General features: G+C 41.4%; 1 protein-coding gene across 3 annotated transcripts in view; it reads right to left on the bottom strand.

Moving 5' to 3' along the window:
- Positions 1-24909, bottom strand: part of LOC117269967 (poly [ADP-ribose] polymerase tankyrase-1) — a 155452-nt gene that overhangs the window by 37798 nt on the left and 92745 nt on the right. For all 3 annotated transcript variants that reach the window (XM_033647344.2, XM_033647343.2, XM_033647345.2), the window contains 7 exons: positions 24532-24598; positions 22610-22796; positions 16545-16666; positions 16362-16453; positions 13428-13506; positions 11520-11691; positions 10673-10752 (listed from right to left, as the gene is read on the bottom strand). In XM_033647344.2, coding sequence (XP_033503235.2) covers positions 10673-10752; positions 11520-11691; positions 13428-13506; positions 16362-16453; positions 16545-16666; positions 22610-22796; positions 24532-24598 — 799 coding nt within the window. The remainder of the gene's footprint in view (positions 1-10672; positions 10753-11519; positions 11692-13427; positions 13507-16361; positions 16454-16544; positions 16667-22609; positions 22797-24531; positions 24599-24909) is intronic.

Below are 24909 nucleotides of genomic sequence, written 5' to 3'. Positions count from 1 at the left end.
GGAACGTTTCATTGTTCTGCCTTGAATTTTGCAGGTTTATTCTCTCTCAGCAGAACATATTTCTTTGAAGTTTTTGTCACTGTTCTTTGCTTATTGTAACAATTTCCTTTTTCTTTTTTATCATGTTACCTTGAGATTCACCTGAAGGGGGGTTTAAGGACAGACGGTGTCGTACACTGTACAGATGGTAGAGCCCCTTGAGGCGAATCTGTAATTTGTGACAGTGTGCTATATTAATAAACTTAACCTGACCTGATCTAGAAACAATTCATGTTACTGCTAATGACATTTTATTGTGTTTTAACCACACTAGGACCAGATCCCCTCACATTTCCTATAGCGCCACGATGAGGTTCACATTTGTAACTCCAGAACTAACAACATTCTCATCAGCCTCAGCTGGATCTTGTGTTTGCTGCTAATTAGCAAATGAGAATGCTTACACACTACAAGAGGACAGCGAACATTATACCTGCTAAACATCAGCCTACTATCACTGTGAGCAAGTTAGCATGTTGGCATTAGCATTTAGCTCCAAGCACCTTTGCATCTAACTACAGGCTCACAGAACTGCTAGCATGGCTAAAGACTGATAGGGCACTCATTAAATGATCTATACCACATGGTCTAAAGTAGTGGTTCCCAACTGGTCCAGCCACGGTGTCCAGATTTCTCCTTAGTCATTAGGTCAAGGTCCACACGGTTTAATCTATTCAGTGTCATACTTGCATTTGGCCATGTCATTGAGTTAGTTTGCTGTCTCTGTTGAGAAGCTGTCCGATAGTTAGAGCTTAGATTCTCTGCCTGAGCCTGAACCCGACCTGGGCCCGTAATTTCCCGCCACTATCCTCGGGCTCGTAATTACAGTACAGTTAAAGGGACAGGCCGGGTCAGGCTCAGAACATGCACGGGCTCGGGTGGGGTCGGGCTGGATATTTTGGGCCCAATCTAAGCTCTACCGGTAGTCACTCACTCTACAGCAGGAGACGGCACTTTAAAATGAAAGCTCAGTGCTGGAAATTCACTGTACTCCAAAATAGAGTGTGTTTTGTATGAACTTGACACATTCGCTAGTCACTTGCGGTCCATTTCAATATTTGTAGTATTTTTTGGTGTATGTTTTTATTTTGTGAAGCACTTTGTGGTGCATTTTTAATGTATGAAAAGTGCTATATAAAAAGTTTGATTTGATTTGATTTGATTCAAAATGAACCCGCCACCCACTTTTGGACAGCAACCCACCAGTTGGGAACCACTGGTCCAAAGTATATGGTGCAAGGGCATTTAGGGCATGTCCAAATCCACTTTGGCTCATTTAATGACACATCATCTGGTCGTAAAGTAAAGCACAAGGGGCAAAAAAAACAGTTGTAGTCCCTCAATCATAGTTTCATCAGAGTGTCATCTTCCATTTCCCCTAACAGCCAGATGAGCCTACACCTGGTGCACTGCCAGCAGGTTTCTGCAGAGAGTAACACAGTTGGAGCAGTAACGTCACTGCAGTAAATATGGTGGGACATTTCAGCAGCAAAATTAAAGCTGTGGATGTAAACTTGACACAGGAAACAACACTAAACTTTTAGCTCCTGAAATAATCATTGAAGTTACACTGCTCCTTCTGCATGAATGCACACAGCATCTCTATTAATGGGGAGTTGGTGAACAGCTCTGCTCTGCTCTCTGCTATGTTCACATTTTAGAGAATGTCATTAAAACTTTCGTTATTAATGATGTTTTATTTCATCCACCCACAACGCATCTGCATGTCCCTGTTTGTGTAACAAGCAGAGTGTACGGGTGTTGGAGTCAGACAGCAACTCTGCTCTGCTCTCTGCTATGTTCACATTTTAGAGAATGTCATTAAAACTTTTGTCATTAACAATGTTTTATTTCACCCATCCATAGCCTATCTGCATGTCTGAGTGCGTAACAAGCAGAGTGTACACGTGTTGAGAGCCCACCTATGTACAGTACAGGCCAAAAGTTTGGACACACCTTCTCATTCAATGCGTTTTCTTTATTTTCATGACGATTTACATTGTAGATTCTCACTGAAGGCATCAAAACTATGAATGAACACATGTGGAGTTATGTACAGGTCCTGTTAACTAGGACTAACGTTGCTCCTGTTGGGCCCATTTTTGGGCCCTATGGATTCTAACAGACACCACGTAAAAGTAAAAATATGTATTACAGTTTTTTTTTTTTTTTTGCTTAATTTCATTTGTTTTCTGGTGTGTGATGTGTTATTTCATCAATATATTTATAAACTAACCTTTTCATGACCTGTTTTAATGATGGAGTGCTAATACCATTATTAAAAAAAAGTTGAAAAATTGCAATATATCAATAATTACAATAATAATCTGATTTACTCCTACTATTATTGGAACAGGCACATGTGTGCCTTTGAACAGTGTCCACACTGATTTGTTTGCATAAAGTTTGCTGGAGGGTTTTTTTCATTTTATATTGGCATGCGCAGTAAATTTTTAGGTGTCACGTCACCGAAATGGCCTGATCACGTGACTTTGTTTGTCAAGCGGCGCTGTTTTTGGGCACACATCGCAAAGAGGGGATCTCAGCGATCATAACACTTTTTATTTGACCTCGATCGACCAAGGGGAAGCGGCGTAATCTGATATTTTAGATCAGAGTTTTGAAAAAAGCGTCAAATCTTTCAGCGGTCTCCCTCGCGCATCTTAGCGGGGAAGCGAGGCATCATTGTCGGCGAGCGCTGTGGGAGCACCCGCTGAAAGAACCGGGCTGGATTTCCGCGTCTGAAACTACCGTCCTAGTTTTATTTTTACAACTACTGCTTGCAAATGAAGATAATGCTCGGATCAGAGTTTTGAAAAAAGCCGTTAAAATTTTCAACGGTGTCCCTCCCGCATCTTAGCGGAGAAGCGAGGCAGCATTCCCCGCGAGCGCTCTGGGAGGGTCCGCTGATAGAACCGGGCTGGATCTCCGGTTCTGGAGCTGCTGTGACAAGTTTTAGTTTTGCAGCTGCTGCTTGCAAATAAAGATAATATGTCAACTCCCTTCAAGTCACACATGCACATGTCCCATACACGTACCCACTCACACACACATGAACGCGCCCCGCGGGAACGCGCGCCCACTGATTGCAATGCAATATTTTTCGACTAAATTAAAGGAAATTTGGTAATTTTGATGAAATGTGCAAGCTGGTGAAAATCAGACAACACAACTTCACAATTAGCTGTTGGTATATTTGAATGCACATATGAACTTTACTCTAATCATGAATTTAAGCAAATGATTTGCACACAGGACCAGTTTCATCCTCTTGTGTCTGGCCAGGTGGGGTCCAGCGCTGCATGGGGGGAGCAGCCTGTCAGTACCCCTTTTTTTGCAAAGGTGCTACAATAGTATTCCTGAATGAATTTTCCAAAATTGCTCAGAAACCTATATTTTGACTTCCCCTGTTGTGAATTAAGCCATGAAAACAGATAAATCATCTTTCTGGGAAAAAATAACCACCAGGTAAAAATGTGTGTTTTTTGCATTTTATAATGGGTTTCAATGGGGCCCATTTTTGTCCATAACAGGAGAACAGGGCCCAAAGTTGTATACAGCTCATTTTAAGGTGTAGACAGGAGATTTTCCAGGAGCATGATGTACCCTGGAAAAGTGGCCTCTGTGCAACTTATGAACTTTCTAGCATGATCACAGCCAAAATGACAACCAAATGAATCTGAGGGTGGGCCCATTTATGGGCCCAACAGGACCATTTTAACAAAAAAAGGTGAAATAACTGAAAACATTTTTTATATTCTAGTTTCTTCAAAATAGCCACCCTTTGCTCTGATTACTGCTTTGCACACTCTTGGCATTCTCTCGATGAGCTTCAAGAGGTAGTCACCTGAAATGGTTTCCACTTCACAGGTGTGCCTTATCAGGGTTAATTAGTGGAATTTCTTGCTTTATCAATGGGGTTGGGACCATCAGTTGTGTTGTGCAGAAGTCAGGTTAATACACAGCCGACAGCCCTATTGGACAACTGTTAAAATTCATATTATGGCAAGAACCAATCAGCTAACTAAAGAAAAACGAGTGGCCATCATTACTTTAAGAAATGAAGGTCAGTCAGTCCGGAAAATTGCAAAAACTTTAAATGTGTCCCCAAGTGGAGTTGCAAAAACCATCAAGCGCTACAACGAAACTGGCACACATGAGGACCGACCCAGGAAAGGAAGACCAAGAGTCACCTCTGCTTCTGAGGATAAGTTCATCCGAGGAACCAGCCTCAGAAATCGCAAGTTAACAGCAGCTCAGATCAGAGACCAGATGAATGCCACACAGAGTTCTAGCAGCAGACCCATCTCTAGAACAACTGTTAAGAGGAGACTGCGCCAATCAGGCCTTCATGGTCAAATAGCTGCTAGGAAACCACTGCTAAGGAGAGGCAACAAGCAGAAGAGATTTGTTTGGGCCAAGAAACACAAGGAATGGACATTAGATCAGTGGAAATCTGTGCTTTGGTCTGATGAGTCCAAATTTGAGATCTTTGGTTTCAACTGCCGTGTCTTTGTGAGACGCAGAAAAGGTGAACGGATGGATTCCACATGCCTGGTTCCCACTGTGAAGCATGGAGGAGGAGGTGTGATGGTGTGGGGGTGTTTTGCTGGTGACACTGTTGGGGATTTATTCAAAATTGAAGGCACACTGAACCAGCATGGCTACCACAGCATCCTGCAGCGACATGCCGTCCCATCCGGTTTGCGTTTAGTTGGACGATCATTTATTTTTCAACAGGACAATGACCCCAAACACACCTCCAGGCTGTGTAAGGGCTATTTGACCAAGAAGGAGAGTGATGGAGTGCTGCGGCAGATGACCTGGCCTCCACAGTCACCGGACCTGAACCCAATCGAGATGGTTTGGGGTGAGCTGGACCGCAGAGTGAAGGCAAAGGGGCCAACAAGTGCTAAACACCTCTGGGAACTCCTTCAAGACTGTTGGAAAACCATTTCAGGTGACTACCTCTTGAAGCTCATGGAGAGAATGCCAAGAGTGTGCAAAGCAGTAATCAGAGCAAAGGGTGGCTATTTTGAAGAAACTAGAATATAAAACATGTTTTCAGTTATTTCACCTTTTTTTGTTAAGTACATAACTCCACATGTGTTCATTCATAGTTTTGATGCCTTCAGTGAGAATCTACAATGTAAATAGTCATGAAAATAAAGAAAACGCATTGAATGAGAAGGTGTGTCCAAACTTTTGACCTGTACTGTACTTGCATCTTACTATCTGAATAATGCCCCCTTTATATAGCAGGGAAAAGCTTCACCATTGACTTAAGGCAAGGTATTTGTTAATCAACGGCACAATCCCTTTCTCTTGCCTCAAAATAGCAATATGACAACAATGTGCTTTACCACACCTTATTTTAAGACCTACACACCCATGGGCGCACAGATGGGCACAAGTATATTTGCTACTTTCACAACATGGGCGCTAGCTGTGAAAATGACAACTGTGTCAGTCTGAAACTGGTAATGACAAGTTGCACAGTGTGCCACTTTGCACCAGGTGTAAGGGGCCATCAGTCTTGTTAAACCTGTGCTATATAAATTGGCCTGACACTGACAAAATGCAAACACTTTCTCCAAATTCAGACTGCAGATTAGGCCAAATACCCAGTAGAAACCTCTTGCAAGGAGGTGATATATCACGAAGAATCAAAAGTTTACAATATCCTTTTTATTCCCTAAAAAACAGAGCCAACGAACCAAAACCAACATCAAATGAGAACAAACAAAACTTCTGAGGGACAGAAAGAAAGAAAGAGAAACAATAATGGAGAAAAGAGTAACACTGCTCCTCTGCTCACCACCGACTTATGATGAAAAATATGTCCGTGAAATGAAATATGTGGGGGGAAAAGGGTTTTAGGGAACAACAGCAACAATATTGAAGTTATTAACTGAAGTTGATTCGCGTCTGCTGAACTGAGGCAGACACCTGCTACCCTGCTGTTCACAGAAAATAACAGCGCTACCTCTCTGCTTTCCTGTTATTTCAGACCCAATTACACCTTGGTTCGGCACTAAGAGGAGACACAGTGAGAAATTTATTTTAAAGCTTCCTTCCTCCACGCTCTAGGATCCTATTCTACAGGATATAAAATGAAACATCCTGCTGGCAGACATATTCTTCAAACTTAAACTATTATCCTTCACTTCAACTGCCATCAAGGCGGTGTCACTTTCTTTTTTATCAAAGCTGTGTTCCCAGTAAAAACATAAAAAATAAAAATTGTAGCCTGCGCCATGGCGAGTGGAATTTGAATTCTCTATAAAATGAAAATGATGTGATTAGTTTTGATGAAAGCTGATGAGTACGATTATACTTGTGCAAATTAGTTTCAAAAACATCAAAACAGCAGCAATGACGGTGGGCAGAGACTCAGTTGGTGTGACATGGGCTCATTTAAGGATCAATTCCAGGTTTCTGAATGTTTGTTACTGTGATATTTAAAAATACATATGTTTTTTATCAATATAGAGAGTCACCTGGACTGCAACTGAAATAAACTGTATATGTATGCTCAACTGACATTGCATTATCTGTGTAAATCTCATTTCGAAGGCACTTTAGAAAAACAAACATGCATGGAATTGAACCTGCAACAACCAGCAGTGGAAACAAGCTGTAACCACAACACTGACATATCCTAATCTTTTATGTTGACAGGGCAAACTTGTTAGCAGACACATGCTTTATTTACACACACAGCAGTTAAGGAACAAAATTAGCAACCATCTGGAGCCATGTTTGTGGCCACCTGATGAATGTAAATCCAAAATCACCCTTGTTTAGCTCCGGTCATTTAGCTTCAGCTGCTAAATGCCCCACTATGTTCATCCTTTGATAATACTTCAAAATACAGTAAATGTAGGTATGGCTTCTGTGTTGTGGGGAGCACTGGGGATGTACCGATTCATCGGCCAAACATCGGTAAAGGCTGATATTCGCTTTGTCGACTGCCATCGGTCATTCGGCAAATGAGATGATATTCATTGATAGCAGTAGCAGGTATTTTTTTGTCATGCTGCATCAATTGTGCACCAACTAAACATTGTTTTCAGTTACTCGCGGTCCGACTCAGACAGCAGTCGCTGGCATACTCTGCTGCTGATTTGGAGACGACTGGATATGACTCCAATCCCTGGCATGAGGTAAGACCTCAGCAGGTGCTGTGGGACATGCAGTTTGTAAGACATGTTTCTCTGCGGAGGCCCCATTTCCAGAAGAGCGGCTGCACTCGGAAATTGAAGAAGCAGTCACCTTCGTTTCCCAGTGCTGGCACAAATGGCACGCAAATGCCAATGTGCTCCATGAACAAGCACGGACAGTGAGCAGCTGTTGAGCTCTGCGTCTCACATCTTGAGTAAGAAGAGAAATAGATTTAGCTGCAACGAGATAGAGATGCTTATGGTATTTTTAGTAGTTGTAGTTAGTATAGGTATAGATAGTTAGTATATGGATGAAAGAAGGCTACATTAAAGGCTGGTTCGTAATGGAGATGTCTTTGTTTCCAACCAAAAACCATTGGTATCGGCATCAGCTATCAGTCAAACTGTTAATTTGTACATCTGTGTTAGGGCTGTCAAAAAAAATTTGAAGTTCAAAATATATTCGAATATAAATATATTTTTTATAAGTTCAAACCTAAATTTGATAATTCGAATATCATTAATAATTAATCAATACTATTAATAATGTTGTATATCATGGCGAATCCCGTTGGAGATGGCTGGCGCACAAGCCAGGCCAGAGAGGGACACAGTGACGGAGGGAGAGGCGCTGACAGAGGAGCCCACTGCACCAACACCACCCACTGCGCTGTCCACGATGTGTGACCTGTTCGGGAGACATACAGGGAGAGTGTTGCACCTGCTGCCTCCCTGCCTACCCTTTTTGAAGAAGAGATGAAACGTTACCAGAATGAGACACCACTACGAGCCGACAAGGATCCACTCTTGTGGTGGAAAACTACGCCCTGAAGTATCCAAACATGGCTCAGATAGCGAGGCAGAAGTTGATCATACCTGGCACTTCAGTAAGGTCAGAACGGGTGTTTTCATCCCAGTGTCACGTTCATATTGCCCCAGCAATAAGCATCTTATTTAAAATAAAATAAAAAATAATAATAATAAATTTGAATATTATTCGAACTCTACTAAATTAATTCCAAAATATTCAAACTCAATTTCATGGTGCTTTTGACAGCCCTAATCTGTATTAGCATCCCTACAGAGTGCACAATATGTCATGGTATTCACTGCTTCGAATTAAGTAGAAAATGCTCCTTTTCTTTGACCCGTCGTCTCGGGTGACCGGTCTTTCTAACAGCCACAGTTTGAACCTCCTCAACATCTGAACAGATGACAGAAATCAGCCCAGGAACGGTGCAAAGTGTTATTTTTCCTCTGTCAATCAGTAGTTCAACCAGCCTGTTAACCCCAGTCCATGTGTGTTTCTGTGTGTGTGTGTGTGCATCAGGTAGACAGAGACTGACATGAAGCCAGACCAGAGCTCATTGTCTGTTATGCTACGATTCCCTGCCTACCTGCCAAAGCATCACACTTCAGACACTGACAGACCCTCTTCATCTGGATAACCCCATTACTGTCTGTCTCCGTGGGTAAAGACACAACGATTTTCACTCTACACCAAATACTTCTGTCAAATACTGTGCCGGATCTCACCAGGTCCTGACATTTGGTGGGTGGTTTTATCCGAGGCATATTACAGAGCATCATGAGCGCCTACATTTTTAACACGAGTGGGCCCAGTGCAAATCAAACTGCTAACAGCGGCTATGATTAAAACTGAGTGTTGTGGTTTGAAATGTTATCGGATGGGAAATTTGGCCTTTAAACAACCCAGAAAGGTTTGCAATTTCACTGGAATCAATGTGGAGAAAAATACAAACACGTGAACAGAAAACATTTGATTCACGGGGAACAATATCCACCTGACATTTAACAAAAATCACTACGACCAGGACTCCAAAGGAGCAACAAGAGCAGCCACAAAGGTCAGGACATGTTGTTCCATTTTCATTTCAAAATCAAGACAAGGTTATCCATCCCACGATTTCAATGAGTCACTGTCGAATTTGCATGACACAAGTTTGACCTTATCTATAGATTCATCATTGTGTGCTGTGAATCACTGCTTCACATGAATGAAAGCGCTACATTACATATTAAACAATTAGGTTTTACAGATTTAGGGACAATGGGCTCATGTGTTTATCATGTTTTCTTAAACTGGGCTCAACAGGTGTTTATACAACCTGTGGACTGACACGTCAGGCAATTTGGGGATTAAAAACTTCGGTCCGTGTTCAATCACGCCGCTGATACAGATTTCCACATTATCTCTAAACTGTAATGAGGCAATTAATAAAGATTTCTGCTCCCTCAGAACAAATTGCTTCCCAGGATTGGTGTCATTACACATACAAAGGCTACTGACCTCAGTTGTCCTTTTTTCAATGTCCAATTCCATTTTTTTCAAGTTAAATCAACATTGATTGCTTGGAGGGGAATGAACTGTTTATCATTTAACCCTTGAAAGGAATACTTAACCCCTCAAATAACAATTTGAGTATCAATTACTCACTTAAAATTTGTTTTTCTCACATGCCTCTGGTGAACGAAGACTTCAAAAACGGAGAACATTCTTGACGAGGTGAAAGACCTGCACCCTGACGTAGACGTCGAACAGCCATGTTTTTTAAATAAAAGTTTTATAACTTAATTCGAGTGCATTTGTATCTGCTCCACACATTAGTGCCTCAAGTGCATTTGTTATTCCCATGTGCTGACCCTTTTCTTCAAGAGCACCTGCAGTTTGTATTGAGTTTTATTGAGGCAAAAACAAAACTTATCAAAACATCTGTTCATAAATGCACACAACTCCTTCAGTATAATAAAAGTCTCATTTGTCCGGTCATATGCTCAGTACCTCCCAAACTGTTAGGTCTTTCTGACGAGGACTGAACTTGAATTGAAACTTCTCTAGGCTCTCTTTAAAGCCAGGCTCCACTGACAAAAACGGTCATTTTACCTAACTGAACATGGGAGTTGCTGATCTAACACTGCCTTCACTGGTTAGATAGTTTGTGTTATTGTTTGACTTTGGTATTTAAAGTGCTGGTTGGGATCCAGGCAGCGATAGACCGGCAGCAAGTATAGACAGGTCAGAAGGGGAAATTACTGAGCATACAACTGGATGAACAAGACTTCTTGGTCAAACGTCTCTAAAGGCTCTGACGGATGCGAAAAACGCAGAAAATCGAACCTGTTGTGAAAATGTTAATGATGGACGAATGTTTCAAACTCAGTGTGCAAATGTGTTTGACACAATGTAAGGTCATATTTATTGTTAGACGTGCAACAATTTTGAACGAAAAGAACGGACTCAATGTGCAAAGGCCTTTAGCTCTTTGCAGGTATTTGGACATAAAGCTTTCACCAATTACCACATTGTTGAACTGACAGACTGGTCTGAAGGTTGGGAGATACCATATACAATATCTAATGTTATATATATTCATGTAACTAAAAACCTTCAAGCCATGACACAATGTCAGCTGTTAGTTACAAAATGTGTTAGATTACAACCACACTACCTTGACTGTATCCAGGTCTCCGGCTTTAGCAGCTTCCAGAAGTCTGTAGTCCACATCTGAGTTTCTCACCGGGACGTTCTCTACAGAGCAGCAGGAGAAACATATATCAAAAATGCAGAAATTATTAGTTAAAGCCACAAATGATCATGACAGCAAATTCATCCTCTGCAAATGGGCGGTGCCGAGGACAGAAGATGAGATCAAGCACATCCGCAGCTACAATCAAATCCAGGATGTCACTCCTGGTACTGAGTAGTTAAAATTCACTTCACCCACATGGACGTCAGTTTGTGGACAGCTTCATCTTGCATCTAAAAATGTCAAATTACTAAACTGCATTTCCTGCTAAAAATGGTGTTAAATGACCAGATTTCTAAAGTCAACTGCGCTGATTTACACCTTGACAATGACTGACAGGAGAGGGTGAGTCATCAATCTCCTGCCACCACCGTACAGCACAACGTACAACTAACTGTTCACAGCAACTACCGTTTCTCTGGAAGGGACTTTTCCTATTGATGTTTACATTACATTTCAATGCTGTGGTTAAAATTATTTTTAGTAGTTCAGACTACTGTTTGGCTGGGTGCTGTAACTTCTTGAAGTCTCTTTGTTTTATAAACACCTGTTCAGTTCAGTTTCCTCTACCCCTGAACAGACGAGTTGACTCACTCACACACACTGCACCGGCACTCTGTGTGCACCTTCAGTCGGAAAGTATCAATACCGACCTTTCAAAAAAACAATCCCAGCTAATCCCTCTGTTGCTAGCCGGTGCATAGCAACCAAAACACAGCACCTACACATCTGCGCACCCAGCCACCCACACGCACAAAGGGTGGCATACCGTTGAGTATTTGCTGAACAGCTTCATTTCCCATTTGAGCAGCAGTGAAGCCCTGCAGTGACACCAGCGAGGCGTCTGCCCCGTATCCTAGCAACAGCCTGCAGGTCTGTAGGTGGCCTGCCATAGCCGCGCGGTGCAACGCCGTCTGACCCAGCGTGTCCAGGGCGTTCACCTATAAACACAAAAACCTTTGTATTATGATTCTTTAAAGGTCTTTCAGTTACATTTTTCTCTATTATGCTTCACTTCTTTAAAGATTTTGTGTTTTATATTTGCAGTGAATTCAGATCACTTTGTAGAGATCTGTTCACTTTTTTTGTTGATCTTTGTCAGAGGAGCAACATTAAATCTACTTTGATTAAATTCTATAAATATTTTTGATAAGAACTGTACATGGAGATGAAAAGGAGAATGCAAAGTAAATACATTTATGATAATAATTTATGTGCAGATAGGAGAGATATAATTATAAAGCATACATTTTACAAGGATTGAAGAACAAGTAAAGAGATAAATAAATATACAGGACAAAAAAGATCCAAGACTTAAACGCACTCAGTAGATATACTGATCTCAACTGAGAACTTCTCCTTTTCCAAGATAATCCATCCACCTGAAGGACATGTGGCATATCAAGATACTGATTAAACAATATCATCACTAAACAGGTGAGCTTTGGGGTGGTCACAATATAAGGACCCTCTAACATGTGCAGTTTTATCAAACAAAACACAAAGACACAGATGTCCCAAATTTTGAGGAAGTGTGCCATTGGCATGCTGACTGCAGGAATGTCCACCAGAGCTGCTGCTCATGAACTGAATGTTCATTTAATGACCATAAGTCATCTACAACACCATTTCACTGAATTGGGCAGTACATCCAACCGCAGATCAAGAGTAGCTACACCAGCTCAGGACCTCCACATCCAGCGTCTTCACCTGAAAGATTGTCTGATATCAGCCAAACAAACAGCTGATGTGACAAATGGTTAGCATAACTTAAGAATTTCTGCAGAAACTCATCTCAAGAAAGCTCATCTGCACGCACATCGTCCTCACCAGGGTCTTGACCTGACAGCAGTTTGTCATTATAGCCCATTTCTGCAATTGTGAGGATGGTTGAATGTACTGCCAAATTCAGGGAGACGACATTGAGATGTCTTATGGTCGCGAAATGAACATTAAGTTCACTGGCAACAGTTCTGGTGGACATTCCTGCTGTCAGCATGCCAATGGCACACTCCCTCAAAACTCTGGACATCTGTGAGGCCGTTTACACTTGGCCGGCTATTTTCATAAACGGACATTTCACCGTCTCCGTTTTCAAAAAGATCTTCGTTTACACTTACCCGTGTATATATACACAAGAGCATGCCAAACCTGTAGGTGGCAGTGTAACGAGAAGCTCAAGCCTTCCATGTATCCATTGTCACCATAGCAACATAGGTCGCACTTTTGACACAGGCGCAAGTTCTGGCGCATACTGTGACGTCGGCTGCCTATAACTCCGTTTATCTCCGTTTATCTCAGTTTACATGCAAACGCGCAACGCGGAGTTTTCCAAAATCTCCACTCTGGCCAGAGTTTTTAGAAAGACTCGTTTTCAGAGGAGAAATCTCCGTTTGCGTGTAAACGAAGGGCACAAACGAAGGAAGATGTCTCCGTTTATCAAAATCACTGTGTACGTGTAAACGGTGTCTGTGACTTCATGTGGTGTGATCAAACTGCACATTTTGGACTGGTCTTTTATTGTGACCACCCCAAGGCACACCTGTGTAGTTCTGATGCTGTTTATTCAGCATCTTGATATGCAACACATGTCAGGTGGATGGATTATCTTGGAAAAAGGAGAAGTGCAGGAAATTTGTGTCCAAATTTTGAGGGTAATATATCTATTGTGGTTTACCTTGGCACCGTGTTTCTGTAGCACCTCCATGATGTCATTATGAGCACGTTCTGCCGCCACATGGAGAGGAGTCATGAAACTACAGAGACAGGAGAGAAAAGGAGGAGATGAAGGTGTTTGTTCAACATTGGCTTGACTTTGCCAAAGTTCAATAGTCCTGATGGCAGCAATACAGCAACTGTCTAAAGTTTAAAACTGCTACGACTTAGCAGCTTCATCAAAATAAAGCCCCAGTTTAGCAGAGCCTGGCAGTAATTATAAAGTACATCACTCTGTTTTTCTCAAAAACTGTAAAACTAATTAAACTTATCTCCTCCCACGTTTCACTCAACTTACACCACACTTGCTACACAGCAACTTCACACTGTCCTACACAAACAATCCAGAGTGCAGTGCATCAAAATGTTTTAGTTTCAACAGCACTAGGCTTGGGTGGTATCATTGTAATATGGTATACCAAGGTATTTAGAAATCCAGACAGTTTAATTTCCAATACAGTCAAAAATACAAATGCTCCTCTGTCTATCAAACTCAGACAGTCAGGCGGTATTTAGGAAGAATTGTTGTACACATCATGCTTAACAAGAGGTCAGGAGGTGGAACAGGCAGCATGTAAGCTGAGAAATGACTGCAAGTGGTGGGGATAACGTTACAGGATTGTAGCCAGCCAGCAATGGCAGAGAGACGGCAGGGAGAAACGGCACACTTTCCCATCTCAGTCGGTGAATTAAGTTTTTTTTTGCAACCAAACTAAGCCAGTAACAAGGTTAACATGGTTCTGGAGAGTTGTTTTTTGTTTCTGTTAAGTTAATAAAGCAATTAAGCTAGTCGTAGTTCTGTGTAAGGAAGCAAGGGATACAATGTCAGGAGGGTACTCAGATATGAAAAAATAGATACCAACCAAGCCTTAACAGTATAGTAAAAAAAAACAACAGCAAATTCTCGCTAAATAAATCTCAAATTTTCATGACAAAAAGGACAAAATTTCAGTCATGTTTGAGGTAGTGTGGTAAATTTCATAACTGTATCTACCAATCAGATTTTTGACAATATTTTGAATTCAATCGTCATGTAAACTGTTGCAGTCAATGGAAAGAAGAGCATCTTTAAACATCAGTTTGTCATGTTTTGGAAATGATAGGGGTGTAACGATCCATCGATCTGCATCGATATATCAATTCAATGATCAACAATCCATTGTCATCGATGCAAAGTGAAAACACTGATCCATACCGTCATCTTTAGAATGTGTATTTATTTTGAAAGTCTTTTTTCACTGGCCAACGGCAGCAGGCAGGCGGCAAGCAGCCAAGAGAAAGACGATGTGGATAACGTTGTTTACTCAGGAATATATCAGCAGTGTGGAAATATTTGGATTTCAGAGACAAAAGGGATCAACCGACAAGCACATGGCATATGTAAACAAAGGTGTTACGAAATAAAACATGACGTAATGTTACCTGCCGTTAGCTGCTCTGTTTCAACAATGTTCAGCCGAAAAAACGTGTATGCAGGCCAAGTTAAACAAAGATAATAACATTACGTAATTTGTTAAGCTGTGAGCAAAGGAAAAAAGTCTGCTAGCTGCTAGGCTAATTTATGCAATGTAAACATGCTTAAGCTAATAATGTCTAGCAAAAAACAATTGACATGTCTATGAACCTTGACAGTTATTACTGAGCTGAATTTGATACTTTTGTTAAACCATGTTGTTGTTAATTCATGTTTTATGGCTGTTTGCCTTCAAGGTTTTAAGCCAGATAGTCCTGAAGTTTTAGGAAACAGATGATGGTTTGGCTTAAAATAACAGAAAGCCCTGAAGGTTAACTTATCCCATATGCTGTTTTATGCATGTCAGTGTAGTCAGTTTAAAGTAATTCTCGGAACCCATCGGCTGTATTTCGCGTCTGATTTCCGGCAGATGGCGATACAGCCTCTGGGGGCAGACCCCCGATTTTTTGGCATTCCGGTTTGAGGAGGCGAATTTCTGTTTCCGACTTCCGTTTATATATAAGTAAATATGCTGAACCATTGCGATGGATTCAGAGTTTGCAGTGACGCCAATTATGTTCCGCCTCGTTAGTTCACCACACGAAGCGTTTAACCTAGCAACAACTGCAGCCGGCTCAAACGTGATTGGTCAATATCACGCAGACTACAAACAGTCTAGCACCAGAAACCAGGGCTCTTCTGCTCTTCTTCCGGAGGCACGATCTCCGGGGTTTGCCAACAGACTCTACATTCAGTGAATGTATATAGAGACTAGTTTAAAGTAAACTTCACTGCATGTAAGCGGTTACAATTATTGACATTATTTATCTGTTGTTTTTATGTTTTATGGCCAAAAGCAAAAAAGAAAGTGGTGGCAGCTTCTTCTGCAACAAACTGTGTTAAATGGGTAGATAACATCGTTTCATATCAGTCGCAGGCCCCTGAATCGCATCAAATCGAAATCGTAGCATGGCGGACTTTGTAATATCGGCAATATCGTATCACTGTCCAGCAAATCGATATCATATCGTATCATGATGAAACTGGTGATTTACACCCCTGATAAATGACAGACAGTTCTAGGCGTCTGGATGAAGGACAACAATTCTCATAATTTTGTACTGTTTACTGAATTGTTTTACACTAGCTTTAAATCTCTGGTGATTGTCGATGTCATACTGAAAAGCCAAACTGTGGTTTCTAACTTGGCAGGTGGTTCAACAAGATCATGACTCACTCTGCTATAATTTCTGCAGTTGCTGTTTCACATTAAATAAACCTTCATAAAAACATGTTCATATCGTGTTTGACTTTGTTGTGTAAAGTATAAAATACCACCTGTTGGCAGCTTCAGTCCAAAAGTTATGATATCAGCTTGAATATTGCATACAAATATAATAATGATCTCTCTCTGTGTTTATGAGCAGATGAAAACACACTCACTCTTTATTCTTCTCATTTACGTTGGCGCCTTTCCTCAACAGCAGCTCCGTCACCTGTTTCCTCTTGGGGTGCGGCGATGCAACTGCACAATGCTAAAACACAGACAGACACACACAACATCTCAGCATCTCCGCAGCATGGTTGGAATCTGTGTGTGCAGTAAAGCATGCGTGTTCGTCTCACCAGCGCAGTCTCATGTGTGTGCGGGTGTTTGAAGTTGATGATCTCAAGCGCCAAGGTCTTCTTAGCCTTGGCCATGTCAGCTTCGCGAGCGGCTTGAAGCAGCGAGTGGCCCTTGAACTCATCTGAACACACACAAAATGTCAACATGTCAGGAACAGAGAAAAACAGCCTCAGCATCAGTGAAATTTTGAGTTTATTTTGACAGGTTTCCCACAAACCCGAAAGCGTCTAAACCCACAGAGGAGCATCTGGTGCTTCAGCTGAATAAAAAACTTGACCCAACCTGGATTTATGAGGTTCCCGCCCGACCACAACAATATATTCACTTGCAGCGACCCTGCAGCATACAAATACTTCTGAAAGATTACTTCAAAGTTTTTACCAGCAAGCTAATAACTTATGATGCAACAATCGGTGTGCTGGAGTTGGAGTGGAAACAAGTGATTATCCCCTCCAGGACTGAACATTACAAACTACTTTGCTGCAGAAGCATTTCAGGCTGCATTAAAAGCAGCCCGATCAGGTCAATTTACCAATTGAGCGATGGCATTCATGCGTTTATAATCAAACATTTAAACAAATGGTTTGAGCACCACACAGAAGTCGCATCTTCAAGGGAACGTGGTCGAGAGAAAGAGATAAGTCAAAACCAAGAACATAGAAAACAGCTGATGAATGGGGAACAGAAGCTGCCTCTGCAGTGCTTTCTTTTAAAAGAAGCCTGACGTCGTTTTTCATCCTTTGTTAGTCTACCACAATGCCTCACAAACTTTCGGATTTGTGACCCCTTAAAATGAGGAAGTGTCTACCTCTGAGTCCTCATCACAGCTAACAGCCTCAGTGTGGACAGGCGCTGAGTTCAGCCAAAGAGATATTTCCTTCTCTAATTGTTTCATTTGAAGGTTTTTTAGACGCCTGAAGAGAAGACAGTGTCCGGTGTTTTTTAAAAGTCAGAAATTATGAACATAATTTTCTGTCACAGTAACAGAATTGTACATCACTGCAAATGATCTGCAATTACACCAGGTGTTAGAATTATTTTTCTCCTCATGTGCAGCTACTTTCATGTCAGTATGAAAGCCAGTTTTTAGTGCCCGAAAACATGCTTAAAGCTCCAGTTCAGGTCACTTCCCTCTGTCTCCTCATGGTGCTTTCAGTGGCATTAGCAAGAATCTACTGTGCCAAACGAAAACAACCAGTCAGAGCTAAGGAGTCTCTAATGCAGCTGTCAACCATGTCAATCACTGCTCATGAACTGCAGTTGAACTGTCAAACTAGGCAGTGCTGATCAAATATAAATCAAGATTCTGTTACTGCTTTGCCAATTCCTCGCTTCAGATGTTCTCAGAAACATATGTGAGTGCACAGTGAGGCTGTAAAATGAGAAAGTTTGCTCTGGCTGATGGTCGGTTTTGGTTCGACTATTTCCAACACGGCGTCTGGGTCACAAACTTTTTCATACCAAGAGGCAGAGAAACAATTGTTTTCACAGATTACTGGTCTCATATACTACTGAAGACAAAAAAGAAGATACACTTTATTGATCCCTGAGAGCGAATTAATTTTTTTTCACTCTGTTGCCATATACAAACAGGCCCAAAATACACACGCCCATGGACTGGTGCCCTAGCTAGTTGGGGGTTTGGTGCCTTGCCTAGGGGCACCTCAGCAGTGCCCAGAAGGCGAACTGGCACCTCTCCAGCTACCAGTCCATGCTCCATATTTGGTCCAGATGGAGACTTGAACTGGCGACCTTACGGTTCCCAAGCCAAGCTCCTATGGACTGAGCTACTGCCTGCCCTGTGTGGATGTAATGACGGTTTCAGCAAATACGATAAAATATTATAATATTTAGAAAAGTTACCAACCACAGCTTTAAGACCATACCATTAATCAACTACATATCAGAGAACATTTCGTCTGATATTTTAGATGCTGTTGTTGTTGCTTTAAATGACAGACAGCATTTGACGAGCAGCTACTGAACAGCAACCAATCAAACGTGCATAATGTCTACGAGGAGGTTTTCCTTTCCTGCATTTATGCAATTAATCAGCTGCCTATCAACTCCATGATGTCATACATAATCCATATAACATTTTGTGAAACATGCTTATTCATTTTCTTGCTGAAAACTAAAGTTTGATAACACTCTCATATCTGTATGCTAAATATGAAGCTAAAGCCAAGAAACGGTTAGCTTAGCTTAGCATAGAGACTGGAAAAAGGGGGAAATGGTTAGCCAGGGAAGGGCAGAGAGGTATGCTCTCTCTGCCTTAAGGCTTTCCATGCAGGCACATGGAAGGGCAGAGAGGTGTGCTGTCTCTGTCTTAAGGCTTTCCATGCAGGCACATGGAAGGGCAGAGAGGTGTGCTCTCTCTGCCTTAAGGCTTTCCATGCAGACACATGGAAGGGCAGAGAGGTGTGCTCTCTCTGCCTTAAGGCTTTCCATGCAGGCACATGGAAGGGCAGAGAGGTGTGCTCTCTCTGTTTTAAGGCTTTCCATACAGGCACATGAAAGGGCAGAGAGGTGTGCTCTCTCTCTGCCTTAAGGCTTTCCATACAGGCACATGGAAGGGCAGAGAGGTGTGCTCTCATATGTACGTGAAAGAGGCTTTATGCTTAGCTGGGTTTGTCTGGCACGATAACAAATTTTCACTACAGGATTATCATTGCCACTAAAGTTCATAATAACAATAGTGCTATATCTATCAAGAATTAAAAAAATTTATAGCATACAAAAAGAGCAATTAAACTGAATGGATAATGATAAAGCAACCAGATGGCGTTGGGGGAGGGGAATAAAGCAGGAAAAAAATTAAGAGGAGCATTTACACAATATTATCATTTGTTTGTGTGTATTTACTTTTTAAATATCGTGGTTATCATTAATACCAACACATTGCGACACCCTAATCCAAAGGTCCACCAGTGCAAACTGACGAGCTGTGGTTTTAAGTGTGTGTGTGTTTTACCCAAAACCTCACCATGAAGACAAGACTTGGAAAGAAAGCAAGTAAGCGTATATCCCCAAATTACTTATTCAAAGCTCATTATTTTGTTTGTGTCATCTGGGCAAACCAGACTTTTTTTTTCTGTATTGATTTTCTATTGTCAACAGAAAAACTCTTGTATCCCACATCTGTATTCAAGACAACAGGGGACTTAATGTCAGGATATCAAAGGTGCAATAAAACACATCCAAGGTATTTTTCACAGTCTGTACCGGTCAGGTAACAATTTGTTCCAGGAAAGGAAAACGGCTGGCACAGAATTTCATCTGAACTTCTGCTGCGATCTATATCTACACTAAACACAGAGACTTTCACATCAACACACACACACCCTATATGCTGCTGTGCAATTAGGTGGAAACTTCCTTTCACCAGCTAGAGGCCATATCTCCACATTAGAGGTACCAAATACCAAAATATGGTTTAAAGTAAGTGTAAAATTTGAGAGAATATATCATAAAAACAAAAATCTTCAGTTTTAGATTTGCATTCCTGTGAGGAGTCTTTTTTACTGCAGCCAATGTCCCACTTGATTTTTGTTTGGATTGGCCTCATTACAAAGATAAAGCAACAAGTGTGGCGGCGAGAGAGCTGACTCACTAATTAACTTTCAAAGAGTTGCAGAGACAAAGACTTATCTTGTCTGCTTTGACTGTAGACGTAAAGAAAATGAATTTAATTATAGTGCTCTTTCTGTTTAATTAGCGTATCATACATCGGCAAAATGCTCAATTAAGGAAACACATGCATGGGGATGTTCAGTCTTTATGGCCACACAAATGCAAGTCACGAGTTCCAAACACAAAACCAGTATATTTAAAGGCAACAGTGGAGAAGTGTTTGGAGATATGTTGAAAGGTTAATTGGATCTTGAGCCAAACTGAATCAACTTGTAATCAAAATGAAACATGACGCATTGTTGCTCAAGGATATTTGTATTTACAGCTTAACAAAGGAGACCATCTTTTAGAGTCTGTCAGACCTTCAAGTGTTGCTTTTGCCAAGTTAACTTAAAGAAGTATCTGCTTGTGTAAGTTTTGTTGCTGCAGAGAAAATAAGTCCCTGAAGACTGAAAAGCGTCTCCAGGCATCTTTACTGCAGAAGTGAATGAGGCAGCAAATCATCTATTAAGCAGCTAAGAATTACCTGTGTCACAGAGTGTCAAGACGGAGAGCTCAAAAAATAATCTAAACAATGTGAGCTGTAAAGCTGCAACTCAGAAGGATTTTCATTACTGATTCATCTGGCGATAACTTTCTTGATAAACGTAAATCTTTTGCTCTATAAGAGAGCAAATGTCTTGCTTTGTCTGACCAACACACAAAAACCCAAAGATATTCAAGTTATTATCACAGAATGCTATAAAAAATAGCAGATAATCAAACTTTGTCATGGGCGTTTTTACACTATTTGCTACAAATACCAGCAGCATGATGAGACACTCTGCATCTATTTTGCTCTGATCTTTTTTTATGATTGCTGAAACACTGCAGCCGCTTGTCAATGTCAATTTTTACCTGGCCGCCCAATCACAGTGGAGGTGGAGCAGGGCAAATACCACAAAGACCAACCGTCATTTTTACTTTCGCAGATATTCTGTATCTTAAGCCCCATTTGCACCAAACACTTTGGATATGGTACCTTTGGAACCAAAAGTAACCCTTCAGACATGGTACCTAGACCCTAGTGTTTCCACTTCAAACAGTACCCTTAAATGTGGTTGTTGTCACTCACTGCTCCGTCCAGCACTCCACTCCAGTATTTCCTCATTACTGGTGACACAGAGAGTCTACACCTCGTTTATGTCCACAGAACGAGTTGTCACAGTGAAATTGAAGGTGTGTTGACTGATTCATGTCGTCAACTTGTGCAGTGAGTAACACCTTAAAAGTCGGCAGCAGTCAGCCCAGTGAATTAAGTTATTTTTTTCCTACTACAGCTGCTGCAAGAGGCAGCAAAGCATCTTTTCATTTTATAGTTACAGTTTTCTAATAAAACTCTCCACGGTATGAACAGTGGTTACATGAGCCTCAAAACCAGCCACAACTCAGCCCTGAGCAGAGTGAACGTCCTCTATTGACCAACCAACAGACTGCAGTGTTCACAGCTCCACCTTTTAGTACGAGATCTGTGTGCTAGGTACCCCAACAGAGGGGGGACCAAAAATGGGAGTAAGAAACGGTTCCATTGGTACCATCCACAACTTTTCACAGGGAACTCAACTGTACCGTACTGCTTGGTGGAAACGGGGCTATAGTAACCAGATGCAACAAAAGCGTCTCAGCTGATAAAAACCTGCGCCTCTTATTGCGCCTCATTGCCCTTCTGTGTTTTGCATTTAACAAATGAACAAGTATTTTATTTGTTTTAAGACTGAGCCATTGATATCATTTAAAAAACAATATACCTAATAATAGCCTAACAATAAAGCTTGTTTACTAAGCACAGGAAGATGAAGTAATTTGCAAAAACTAATGGTGATAATACCACATATCGTGCTGTTGAGCCCCTCTTAATCGCCACAGGGGAAATTCCTTCACCGTGACAGACTATTTAGAAGCTAAGCAGAATTTGAGTACAAAACCATTTGACAGTTTTTTTTTCTTAGATTAGAAATTTTGGAAACTAAGGACCAAAGCTTACGTTACCTCTCTAAACAGTTTCTAAAAATGACGGACTCGTCTGCACTCTTCTTCTGTGGTAATTCATCCAGTACACATGAAAAGGAAAGAGCTGAATATGAGCACCAGTCAAGACTTAATTTTGTTCTGCTCAGCTTTCCAAGCATGTGGAACAGGTCATGTCAGACGTTAACATCTGTCTCTCTTCAAACCCATAATGCCTTGTTTTCAGCTCTGGAAAACAACTGTTCTATTATCAAAAGATTAAGTATCTCATTTTCAACCGCCTGAATGCTCAAATACGTTCAAATCATGACAGATGTAAATACACCCTTCCCAAAACAACCTATTCATTAATTCAATACTGTGACACATTTAGCGGTGCTGCGTGCTGCAGCTGCACTTTATGTAAATCGAGCACCACACTCACATGTAAGCCTCTCCTTCAGCTCGGGAGTGGGCGCCATGTCCACGGAGCTCTTGCTGTGGCAGTTAAGCAGGGTCGGGTCGGCCCCGTGGCTCAGCAGCAGGGAGCAGACCTCCACTCTGTTTTTAGACGCTGCCTCATGGAGTGGGGTGAACTGCCACAGATCCATGGCATTCACACACGCTCCGTGCTGAAAACAAAACGGAATGATTAACAAACAAATGGGAGGGAACAGGAAAAACAAGAGAAACAGGAAAAAAAGAAAGATGGAAAAAGTAAAAGGGAGGAAAGAGAACAGTTGTTGTAAGAACTGTTTTCTTCTATTTTACTTTGGATTGTTCTAAAGGGAATTAAAAAGACAGTTCAGATCTTTGAAGTGGGGTTGTATGATATTCTTGTCCATAGTCAGTGTATTACATACAGCAGATTTTAGTCGGTACGCCCCCAGTTTGGAGAAGCAGGCAGGAGCACCACCATAGAAGCTAAATAATATAGTGCTGTGGAAGGGCCAGCAACAGAACATCTTTTAGCCACCAAAAAAAAAGAGTCATTATTAGTTTAAGGGTGCACTATATTAAAAACATGTTCACTGCTTTACCTTGGCATCAGGTAAAGGTTCACATCAGGTACACCTTGCTAGTACCGAGTTGGACCACGTTTTCCCTTCAGAACTGCCTTAATTTTGGTGTCATAGATTCAACAAGGTGCTGGAAACATTCCTCAGAGATGTTGGCCATTTGAGTACAGTGAAGTCATTGTCATGTTCAAGAAACTAGTTTGAGATGATTTGAGCTTTGTGACATGGTGCGTTATCCTGCTGGAAGTAGCCATCAGAAGATGGGTACACTGTGGTCATAAAGGGATGGACACAGTCAGCAACAATACTCAGGTAGGCTGTGGTGTTTAAACCATGCTCAGTTGGTACTAAGGGGCCCAAAGTGTGCCAAGAAAATATCCCCCACACCATTACACCACCACCAGCAGCCTGAACCGTTGATACAAGGCAGGATGGATCCATGCTTTCATGTTGTTTACACCAAATTCTGACCCTACCATCTGAATGTGGCAGCAGAAATCCAGACTCATCAGACCAGGCAACGTTTTTCCAATCTTCTATTGTCCAGTTTTGGTGAGCCTGTGTGAACTGTAGCCTCAGTCTCCTGTTGTTAGCTGACAGGAGTGGCACCTGGTGTGGTCTTCTGCTGCTGTAGCCCATCTGCTTCAAGGTTGGACGTGTTGTTGGTTCAGAGATGGTCTTCTGCAGACCTTGGTTGTAACCAGTGGTTATTTGAGTTACTGTTGCCTTTCTATCATCTTGAACCAGTCTGGCCATTCTCCTCTGACCTCTGGCATCAACAAGGCATTTTCACCCAGAGAACTGCCGCTCACTGGATATTTTGGTTTGGTTGTGCAGCAGTTTCTGAAATACTCAGACCAGACTGTCTGGCACCAACAACCATGCCACATTCAAAGTCACTTCAATCACCTTTCTTCCCCATTCTGATGCTCAGTTTGAACTTCAGCAGGTCGTCTTGACCATGTCTACATGCCTAAATGCATGGAGCTGCTGCCACATGATTGACTGATTAGCTATTTGCGTTAACGAGCAGATGAACAGGTGTACCTTATAAAGTGGCCGGTGAGTGTAGTGTTCACTTAAACTAATAATAACTTTTTTCGGGTGGCTAAAATATATTTTGCTGTTGCTCACATTGAGTTAAATCTACTGCGTGTAAAACACTGACTGTTGATGACTGGTGAATATCTGGTACATATCTGTCTTGTCTTTAATGCAACAACTAAGCAGTGGAACTTGATTCTCTTGGGATTCAATTATGTTTTTGTTATTAGCAAACATATTATCATATTAATCAAGAGTCAGTGTCATTGCCTGAGTATAAACTGAGCTAGCATGTGTGATGTACCTTTAGCAGCAGCTCAGTAACCTCATAGTGTCCATAGGAGCAGGCATTATGTAGAGGCACCAGACCACTGCAAGAGCAAAACACAAAACAGCATTCTTATTAACAATAAATATACATTTCAACGTTACTTTTAAACCACATCTTCATTCAGTTCGATACGCCTAAATCCTCTGAGCTTTATTTTAATTTTGAATAACATCAACTGAGACGAACAGCGAGAATCAGTCTTAAATAGCAACGTCACTCGCCACCTCTTGAAACTCCCAAACCTCAAATCAAAATTAATCATGTCTCAGTAAGTGCATGACCTAGTTTTACCGCAAATTTATTCAGAAAGCAATTCTGATGGACGGTGCGGGATACATTTCAACAACATTA

This window comes from Epinephelus lanceolatus, chromosome 19 (assembly GCF_041903045.1).
Source record: "Epinephelus lanceolatus isolate andai-2023 chromosome 19, ASM4190304v1, whole genome shotgun sequence".
Classification (NCBI taxonomy): domain Eukaryota; kingdom Metazoa; phylum Chordata; class Actinopteri; order Perciformes; family Serranidae; genus Epinephelus; species Epinephelus lanceolatus.
Note: the sequence above shows the minus strand (reverse complement) of the source record. Positions and strands in the feature narration are given on the sequence as shown.